The sequence below is a fragment of the Dendrobates tinctorius genome, unplaced genomic scaffold, assembly GCF_039654945.1.
Source record: "Dendrobates tinctorius isolate UK_male_01 unplaced genomic scaffold, ASM3965494v1 ptg000183l, whole genome shotgun sequence".
Lineage (NCBI taxonomy): Eukaryota > Metazoa > Chordata > Amphibia > Anura > Dendrobatidae > Dendrobates > Dendrobates tinctorius.
In genome coordinates, this window is record NW_027361850.1 from 10078702 (window position 1) to 10089826 (window position 11125).

Consider the following 11125-nt stretch of genomic DNA (forward strand, 5'->3'; position numbering starts at 1 on the left):
CTACATAAGGCCTCGAACGCTTAGTTTTCTAGGAGTTGGCAAACCGCTTTTAAAGCCAGAGCATCAGGAAAAAGTTTTGTCTTACATTGCTGACTCAGCCTCCAGCTCTATCGCCTCCTCTTCTTCAGTTGTAAAAAGTAAAAGCACTGAGTCGTCATTGGAGGCTCATGTTCATGAACCACACCTTTCCTTGTGTCCTTCACCCCAACCAAGATTGAAGGATGACGCAGGCCATACTACTGATTACTCCATGGAGCTGTTTTCACATACCATGCCTGGATTATCAAGTCAAATGGTGAATTACCCAGGCCAAGATGAATCTGACATGGAGTGCACTGATGCACAGCCGCTGATGGATGATTCTGCTGGTACATTCACTCAGAGCACTACATTGTCCTCGCAGTGTACAGAGCCAGATTCTGACCCTGATGAGACTCAGGTGCCCCTTCCCGCACACTATACCACCATACACGGTGACACAGAGGAAGGTGCACATGACATAGAAGAGGAGGTGATGGATGACCCAGTTGTTGACCCAGATTGGAATCCATTGGGGGAAGAGGGTGCTGCTTCCAATAGCTCAGATGAGGAGCATCCACAGCAGACATCGACATCGCAACAGCTGTTATCTGGCAGGCCCGGAGCACTCCAAAGACAGGTTCCAAACATCAAAAGAGTTGCTGGACAGCTTGTCCAGAGGGTCAAAAGATCACAGCGTGCTAGGCCGCAAAATGTCTGCCAGAGTAGGAAGAGTGCAGTGTGGCACTTTTTTGAACAAAATCCTCATGATCAGGCCAAGGTTATCTGTAAGAAGTGCGCAAAGACCTTTAGCCGAGGGAAAAATCTGAAAAATTTGAATACCAGTTGCATGCTTAGACATTTAACCAGCATGCACTTGCAAGCGTGGACACAACACCAAACCTCAAGTGCCACATGTGCAACTGATCACAACGAAGGTAGTCATCAACGGTACATTGTTTCCCCCACTGTAAGCCCACCGGTTAGCACAGCAGCAAATGTTGAGGTGTCGTTGCAAGGCCACAGCAGTCAGGGAATCCCACTGTTATATCAACGAAAGACTGATTCTAGGCCATCAGAAAGAACACCAACTCCATCACCATCATCAACCCTCTCAGTCCGCCCTGTCCACCGCTACTTCCACCATATGCAGCTCTCAAGTCCAGCTCACCCTCCCAGACACTATGAGTAGGTCAAGAAAGTACTCAGTCTCTCATCCGCGTACACTGGGTTTGAACGCCCACATTGCCAAACTAATCTCGTTTGAGATGATGCCCTTTCGGTTGGTGGAAAGCACAGCTTTCCGCGAACTCATGGCCTATGCAGTACCACGCTATGACCTACCCAGTCACCACTTCTTCTCTCGCAAAGCCATCCCAACCCTCCACCATCATGTGAAAGACCGCATTGTCCATGCACTCAAGCAGTCAGTGAGCGGAAAGGTGCACCTCACAACTGATGCATGGTCCAGTCGACATGGCCAGGGCCGTTACGTGTCCATCACTGCGCACTGGGTTAATGTGGGGGATGCAGGGTCCACAGGGGACAGCGGTGGTGGGACAGTGCTGCCTAGCCCACGGTATAGGAAACAGTTTGCTGTAGGCGTTCCACCCTCCTCCTCCTCCTCCTCCAGAAGCGAAATCTCATCCACAGAGCGCAGTCGTACGAGCACTCCATCTGCAGCTGCCACTGTTGCACACGATGTGTCCCCCTATCGAGCAGCTAGTGGAAAGCGTCAGCAGGCTGTGTTGCAGATGATGTGTTTGGGCGACAGACATACCGCCGAGGTGCTGGCCGAGTACTTGAAGCGACAAACTGAGTCATGGCTGGGCAGTGTACATCTTGAGGCAGGCAAGGTAGTTAGTGATAACGGCCGTAATTTTGTGGCAGCCATAGCCCTTTCAAAACTCAGCCACATACCTTGCTTGGCTCACACCTTGAACCTGGTGGTGCAGTGCTTCCTCAAAAATTATCCGGAGTTAACAGCCCTGCTCCAGAAGGTGCGAAGACTGTGCGCGCACATCCGCCGGTCGCCTGTACACTCCGTTCGTATGCAGAAGCTGCAGCGATTGCTCCACCTTCCCAACCACCGCCTCATTATCGACATTGCAACAAGGTGGAACTCCACCCTGCACATGGTGGAGCGGCTGTGCGAGCAGAGGCAGGCTATAATGCATTTGTGGGAGGATACACGGCCAGGCACTTTGAGAGCAGACATGGAGTTGACAGGTGTGCAGTGGTCGAAGCTGAAAGACCTCTGTAAAGTCCTTCAGTGTTTTGAGGAATGCACACGGCTGGTAAGAGCAGACGACGCCATCCTAAGCATGAGCATCCCACTTATGCGTCTGCTCATGCAAACTTTGACCCACCTTAAGGAGCAGGCGTCTGCAGCCAATGTTGATGAGGAGGAAGAGGAGGAGGGAATCCTTGATGACATTCAGCCATTGTCTGCTCAGGGACCTCTCCTGGACGAGGTGGAGGAAGAAGAGGAGGAGGAGGATGATGATGGGGATGATTACTTAGGGGAGGAGGATGCATCTCGTGGGGCAAGTGAAAATGTTGGCGTGGCAAGGTCTGGTACAGGGTTTGTGCGTGACTGGAGGGATGTGGATTTGCCAGAAAGTGCTCCTCCAACCAGCACTCGCAGTGCATCATTGACACCGGGAACATTGACCCACATGTCAGATTATGCCTTGCGGATCCTAAAAAGGGACCCCCGCATTGCCAAAATGATGAACGATGACGACTACTGGTTGGCCAGCATCCTGGATCCACGCTATAAAGGCAAATTACAAAACATCATGCCACAGGAGAACCTTGACCTAATATTGGCTAATAAACAAGCAACTCTGGTAAATCGGTTGCTTGAGGCATTCCCAGCACACAGCAGCGGTGATGGTTCTCACACGAGCCGTACGGGCCGGGGGCAGCTTGGCAGAGGTGTTCGTGGTGCACACAGCAGAAGTGGCGTTGGAGACAGGGGTTTCATGACAATGTTGTGGACTGATTTTTCAAATACCGCTCACACAACTGGTAATACTGCATCGATGGAAAGTGACAGGAGACAGCAGTTGTCAACCATGGTTACAAACTACTTTTCCTCCCATATCGATGTTCTCCCACACAGGTCATTCCCCTTTGACTATTGGGCCGCTAAACTGGACACCTGGCCTGAATTGGCACAATATGCCTTACAGGAGCTCGCTTGCCCAGCTGCAAGTGTGCTATCGGAAAGAGTCTTCAGTGCAGCTGGATCAATCCTGACAGAAAAAAGGACCCGTCTGTCAACCCAAAATGTGGATGATCTAACCTTCATTAAAATGAACCATGCATGGGTTTCCAAGGATTTTGTCCCACCTTCCCCTGATGACACATAGGGTGACAGAAAAATGGCTTGCTTTGGTCCACCTCTTCCTGGGACTTGACCTATTTCGCCTTTTGCATCAGCTGAATGTCCAACATCAACATATGCCACTTTCTAAAACTCCCTAACTGTGCTGCCTCCCCCCCCATGGCCGGGGTCACCACCTAGCGCACGATACCGTGCGAGTGCCGTTGCCCTGGACAGGTGGGTAGGCCGAGTCTTGGGCGCGGGCACTGGCACAGGGTCCCTCATAGTGCAATCAAGTGTCTCTGACGGTGGTGGTGCACACCCGCCGTCAGACACACCGCCGTACTATGAGGGGCCCAGTACCAGTACCAACGCCCACGAGTGGGCCCCCCTTGCTTGGGCAGGGCCCCAGCATTTGCAATCTTTACCTCTCCCTGCTCCTCCGCTGTGTAGTCTGGGCCGTCAAATCCATACTGTGCCTGACACCGTCTGAGCCTGCCTCCTGATGTATAGACATATATTTTGAATGTGTACACTATGCTATCCATACATGTTATCCGGGGATACGGTACCCTTTCTCACCTTTGTGCAATCACGTGCAATCCATACTGGGCCTAACACCGTCTGAGCCTGCCTCCTGATGTATAGACATATATTTTGAATGTGTACACTATGCTATCCATACATATTATCCGGGGATACGGTACCCTTTCTCACCTTTGTGCAATCACGTGTAATCCATACTGGGCCTGAGAACGGCTGGCGAGCTGTTAAGCAAGCTACAGCACCTGTGGTTTGCACACGTAAGTTTTTCATTTTTTCAGGAATGACGGTTAGGCCTAATTCCGGAACTGCAGTTGACCTGCACTTACTGGGAAATCATTGTTCGCGGGTAATAATTGTAATCAGTGATCCCCATCACTAACGTTGTTCAGCGGGTTATCTGCACCTGTAAGCGACAAACGCTGGCCTTTTCAGTGTAGCGCACATGCAGCCACGGACATGTAAGGGCATGACACACCAGTTATTGGCCAATCTCATGTTCCAGAGCCTCACGTGTCCCTCTAGTAAGCCGGACTCGGACCGCGGGGCATGACGGAGTCTCGTTCGTTAACGGAATTAAGCTTGCAATGTGTGCATCTGTTCTGTAGCTGGCATAGTTGAGGTTTCCCAGGTGGAGTCGAATTTAACCGTAGGCTCCACTCCTGGTGGTGCCCTTCTGGACATTCCTTTAAGGTTCAGCTTTGCAACCATACTGCCCACGTAAAACAAACAATTTGCCTTCATGAACGCTGTTTGGAGGGTCATGACTCGTGGGAATAACGCCGCCCAATCAGTTAACCTGCTAGAGAGATCCTTCGTTGCTCCCAAGCATGACATCACACTCCCTAGGAGGAAGGTAATGCCATTGTGGCGACCGTACTCCTGGGGGCGACACAAGTGCACTGATGCCCAGCCACTGCTCGATGAATCTGCTGGTACATTGACCCAGACCACTACATTCCCCTCGCACGCTACACGGCCTGAATCTGACCCTGATGAAACTCAGGTTACCCTTCCCATATACAGTTCCATCTTACACGGTGACAAAGAGGAAGCTGCAGATGAAAGTGCAGGTTCGGCCCACCCGCCATCAGACACACCACCGTACTATCAGGGGCCCTGTGCCAGTGCCGTCGCCAACGAGTGGGCCCCCCCTGCTTGCTCAGGATCACAGCACTTGCAAGGTTGAAATACTGTGCAGTGAGATGGAAGATGGGGACGACGAGGAGTCCAGACTAGTACAGGGATTCCCTAGCGAGGAGACTTATTTGATTGTTTTGAATGTTGGGACAGCAATTTTTGGGGAGCACGTTACTCTGGAGAATGATAGATGGGGCCCACCATACACTGGAACATTCCAAATGTGGACATCAGACACTGGAGCAGCATTTACAGGGCCCATTATACACTAGAGCATTAGAAATGGGGCCCATTATGTTTGGAGCATTATTTGGGCCCATAAGACAGTGGAGCTTCATCCATGGGGACCAACATATACTGTAGCATTATGTGGAGCTCATCAGATACTGTTTCAAACATTATATAGGACCAATGATTCTGTATGGAGAAATAGTTGGGCCTCGTCATGAGATGTAAAAAGTGAAGTATTTTTCATTGTACTATACCGCTATTTCTCTGCCGTATCGGAGCATGATGAGTTGTGGTATGTGTTAAAGGGGCGCTCTTTCGCCCAGGGCACATGAAAACCTGGAGCCAGCCCTCCCCCCACACAACTTTAGCCAAATAACCCCCATTTTTCAGTGCGTAACTTGTATTATGAAGTTAATTAAGGTTGACAAGATTAAGTAAGAAGAATTGATGCTTTTGGCATTCAAATGGGCACTGTAGGTGTGTTTCCTGTCCTCCTCTCACTGCCGACTTTTATTCCCCATTGACTTACATTGGGTTTCGTGTTTCGGGACGACCCCGACTTTTCCCTATAATCGGACGATCTTGCTCGACCCGACTTTTGGAAAAGTCGGGTTTCACGAAACGAAACGCGACCCTAAAAAACCAAAAGTCGCTCAACTCTAATGGGGACCATTATACTGTATGGAGTAATGTATGGGACCCATTATACTGTATGGAGTAATATATGGGGCCCCTTAGACTGTATGGAGCAATATATGGGGACCATTATACTGTATGGAGCAATATATGGGGCCCATTAATTATACTATATAGTAAGTCTCATTCAATTAAAGAGTCAAATCGCAGCATGATACGAATTTTTTTTTACATTGAATCAGTATGAGAGAAAAAAATATTTTCTGCAGTGCCTCATTGCATAACATTTGTCAATGTGTTATTTGATTAAAAAAAAAATCACACACGCCTGATTTATATGCTTGTTTGCATGAACCCTTGATGGCATTTGACTTCTGGATTGTCATTATTGGATTTGTATTTTCTACATTCCTATGAGCAAATAAAAATAAATCTTGAAAAACCTGTTTAACCCCTTTACCCCCAAGGGTGGTTTGCACGTTCATGACCGGGCCAATTTTTACAATTCTGACCACTGTCCCTTTATGAGGTAATAACTCTTGATCGCTTCCATGGATCCCGGTGATTCTGACGTTGTTTTCTCATGACATATTGTACTTCATGTTAATGATAAAATTTCTTTGATATGACTTGCGTTTATTTGTGAAAAAAACTGAAATTTGGCAAAAATTTTTCAATTTTCCAACTTTGAATTTTCATGCCCTTAAATCACAGAGATATATCACACAAAATAATTAATAAGTAACAGTTCCCATATGTCTACTTTACATCAGCACAATTTTGGAACAAAAATTTTTTTTGTTAGGAAGTCATAAGGGTTAAACGTTGACCAGCGATTTCTCATTTTTACAACACCATTTTTTTTAGGGACCACATCACATTTGATGTCACTTTGAGGGGTCTATATGATAGAATATACCCAAAAGTGACACCATTCTAAAAACTGCACCCCTAATGGTACTCAAAACCACATTCGAGAAGGTTATTAACCCTTCAAGTGCTTCACAGGAATTTTTGGAATGTTAAAAAAAAATGAACATTTAACTTTTTTTCACAAAAAATATACTTCAGATCCAATTTGTTTGGACCCCAAAAGTTGTTGTAAAATTTGTCCTGAGTACGGTGATAACCCATATATGCAGGTGAACCACTGTTTAGGCGCATGGCAGAGCTCGGAAGGGAAGGAGCGCCGATTGACTTTTCAATGCAAAATTGGCTGGAATTGAGATCGGACGCCATGTCGCGTTTGGAGAGCTCCTGATGTGCCTAAACAGTGGAAACCCCCCACAAGTGACACCGTTTTGGAAAGTAGACCCCCAAAGGAACTTATCTAGATGTGTGGTGAGCACTGTGAACCTCCAAGTGCTTCACAAAAGTTTATAATGTACAGCCATAAAAATAAAAAAATCATATCTTTTTCACAAAAATGATCTTTTCGTCCCCAATTTTTTATTTTCCCAAGGGTAGCAGGAGAAATTAGACCCCAAAAGTTGTTGTGCAATTTGTCCTGATTATGCTGATACCCCATATGTGGGGATAAACCACTGTTTGGGCTCATGGCAGAGCTCGGAAGGGAAGGAGCACCGTTTGACTTTTTCAATGCAGAATTGGTTGGAATTGAGATCAGATGCCATGTTGCATTTGGAGATCCCCAGATGTGCTTAAACAGTGGAAACCCCCCAATTCTAACTCCAAACCTAAACCGTCCACACCCCTAACCATAATCCCAACCCTAACCACAACCTTAACCATAAACATAACCCTAACACACCCCTAATCCTAATCCCAACCCTAACCCCAATCCCAACCGTAACTGTAATCCTAACTTTAGCCCCAACCTTAAAACTAACTTTAGCCCCAACCCTAACTCTAAATTTAGCCATATCCCTAACCCTAACCTCAACCCTAACCCTAATCCTTACCCTAATGGGAAAATAGAAATAAATTCATTTTTTAAATTTTATTATTTTCCCTTACTAAGGTGGTGATAAAGGGGGGTTTGGATTACTATTTATAGTGGGTTTTTATAGCGGGTTTTTATGTTTGGCAGCTGTCACACACTAAAAGATGCTTTTTATTGCAAAAAATAGTTTTTGCATCACCACATTTAGAGAGCTATAATTTTTCCATATTTTGGCCCACAGAGTCATGTGAGGTTTTGTTTTTTGTGGGATGAGTAGACGTTTTTAATGGTACCATTTTCGGGCGCATGACAGTTTTTGATCGCTTGTATTCCGATTTTTGGGAGGCAGAATGAACAAAAACCAGGAATTCATGAATTTCTTTTGGGGGGAGGCGTTTATACCATTCCGCGTGTGGTAAAATTGATATCGCAGTTTTATTCTTTGGGTCAGTACAATGACAGCGATACCTCATTGTATATCTTTTTTATGTTTTGGTGCTTTTATACAATAAAAAGTATTTTATATAAAAAATAATTATTTTTGCATCGCTTTATTCTGCGTGCTATAACTTTTTTATTTTTCCGTGATGGAGTTCTATGGTGGCTTGTTTTTTGCGGGACAAGATGACGTTTTCAGCGGTACCACTTTTATTTATATTCGTCTTTTTGATTGCGTGTTATTCCACTTTTTGTTCGGCGGTATGATGATAAAGCATTGTTTTTTTGCCTTGTTTTTTTTTTTCAATGGTGTTCACTAAAGTGGTTAACTAGTGGGACAGTTTTATAGGTTGGGTCGTTACGAACGTGGCGATACTTAATATGTGTTCTTTTATTGTTTAGATTTTTTTAAATTCAAATATTTATTGATGGAATAAATATTGATTTTTTTATCATTATTTTTTAAAATATTTTTACAATTATTTAATTTTTTTTAAATTTAATTTTTACTTTTACACTTTGGGGATGCTCATTTTGTGCAGACTGATCACTTCTATAGAAACATTCTCCGGTTTCCTCCCACACTCTAAAGACATACCCATAGGGAATTTAAATTGTGAACAACAATGGAGACAGTAATGATGTTTGTAAAACAATGTGGAATTAATGATGCTATATAAGTGAGTAAAATAAATTAAGGGGAAGAAGTAAATGGAGAGACCTAACTTGCTGCCCTGTCTTTTTCCCCAAAAATCTGATATCTGGTGAGATCTTCTTTTTTAGCATTAAATGCATTGGAAAATTAAATAAATTGGTTTAAAAGATGGACCTCCCCTTTAAAACTGCCATTTTACACATTACATTACGGTATGAGACTTGGTCTTTTTACTTCATATGGGCTTTATTTGGCTTAACATATCTCATATTTCTATCAGGAATTGGTTGGTTTTTACCAACAGAACTCTTTAAAAGATTGCTTCAAGCTTTTGGATACAATGCTACAGTTTCCTTACAAGGAGCCAGAGAGGAAAGAAAACATCAAATTGGGTAACAATTTAGACAAGATGTTTTGATATAATTAACACACTTGAAATTTTTTTTTTACAGAGGATTCGGAATTGTTAGATATTAGTTTGCTGCAGTATAGTTACCAACAAAGCTTTAGTTGCAAGCCCTCTGCGACTATGGTCGTCACTGAGGGCATTCCCTTGCAGATCTGTCATTTATTATGTTCCAGATTCTGAGCAAATACTGTAGTCAGTTATTGCATATGAATTTGTCAGAAATGTCATAAATGAACTAGTATTCATTGAAAAATGTATGATTTATTTATCTAAAGGACATATACTTGCAGCATTTTGTGCTAATTCCACCCCTTCGTAATTAAGTCCGTCATTATATAAAGTTGACACTTTGAATTGTATACTGATTTCATTTCTTTCCGTCAATGTCATAAAAGTGGGACCTTTAAGCCGGTATCAACCATTGCTTTTTTTTCCCATATGTGAAAAATGGACTATGCTTTTTTCCAGTGTGCTGGATCAAATATGGTCTGTGAGTCAGTTTTTACAACCAGTGTTGCATCCGTTTTTGTAGTGTGAAAAATGACACTTTAATAAGTACTATCCACTTTTTCTCTAACCCATTCGCTTGAACAGATGACTTTGATCCGAAAATTGGATCAAAGTAGGACATGTCTCTTTTCTGTATATTTTGTTTAAGAAAGGTCTGCCACCCCTCCCCAAAAAAACGATGGCGTGAACATACCAATTGAAATAGTGTTTGTGTTCTGTCCGAGAAAAAAAAAAAAAGACAGCATGTGGACTGATGTATGAATCAATGTTAAGGGAAGTCCTGAAAAATGATTCAAACTGGACAAACATAAGGGTCCAAGAAGCTGACAGATGTAGAGTTGTTTAGTAGGATACCTCCACTGGAGCACCTCTGCTTCAATCGGAGGACTTTGCCAAACTAAACCAAAAATACATAGCCAGTAATTATCTTCCAGTTAGAAGTCAGAATAAAAGAAAGTACAAAAGAAGTTACTATTTCGTAGTGTAAATCAAACAGGAAGGTTTGTGAAAGAAATAAAGAAAATAACCGCTATTTCAGTAAATGACTTATTAGTTCAGAATATTGGAGGATTAAATATATATCTTCTTATAATTGAACTGGTTGCAGTTGTGAACAATGTACTCACTCATACAGTAACATGCTCTGCCATTACTATTTTTTAAGCAGAACAAAGGGTGAAGTATTTAGGATCGGCTCGAGCACGTTATGACTTCTGCGCAAGAGACAGAACAGAACTGACTCTAAAAGAAGGAGACATTATCAGGATCCTAAATAAGAAAGGACATCAAGGGTGGTGGAAAGGAGAAGTTTATGGCAAGGTAAGAATGGAAAGAAGAATTTAAGAAACCAAAAAAAGTTTGCTCATTAAACATGAAAGTAAAACAAATTACTTTTGTCATGTAATGTGCATTATATTGTCTTTTCTTTATAGATTGGATGGTTTCCCTCAAATTATGTTGAAGATGACTTTTCTGAGTACTGTTGAGTTATCAAATTTAAGAAGTAAAGCCTCCGAAGATCGTTCTGTTCAGACACTGAGAATTCATCATTGTTAAGTCTACTAAATTATAATAAAGACTTGTACCACTACTTCCCTTAAGCTTTTGGAGGCACTTTTACATTGGATGTCAATCAGCTTTCTCAATGTTGTCCCACAGCTAAGGTCTTACAGAGACTTCCAAGCACATATTCAAAAGAACAGATTACAAACTAAGGTGTTGTATATGGCTATATATTCACCTTTCAGCAATAAATTAACCTATGTTCTGATGAACATGATTACTCATGGCTTTAATAGAATATTTAAGCAG

The 11125-nt window shown here is 43.4% G+C and overlaps 1 protein-coding gene across 3 annotated transcripts in view; it reads left to right on the forward strand.

Annotated features, from left to right (window-relative positions):
• The window catches only part of VAV1 (vav guanine nucleotide exchange factor 1), a 171443-nt gene extending 160539 nt beyond the window's left edge, over positions 1–10904 (forward strand). For 2 of the 3 annotated variants that reach the window (XM_073552033.1, XM_073552035.1), the window contains exons 25-27: positions 9176–9287; positions 10479–10633; positions 10747–10904. In XM_073552033.1, coding sequence (XP_073408134.1) covers positions 9176–9287; positions 10479–10633; positions 10747–10800 — 321 coding nt within the window. In that variant the 3' untranslated portion in view covers positions 10801–10904. The remainder of the gene's footprint in view (positions 1–9175; positions 9288–10478; positions 10634–10746) is intronic. The other variant, XM_073552034.1, reaches the window with a different exon arrangement.
• The last annotated feature ends 221 nt before the right edge of the window (positions 10905–11125 follow it).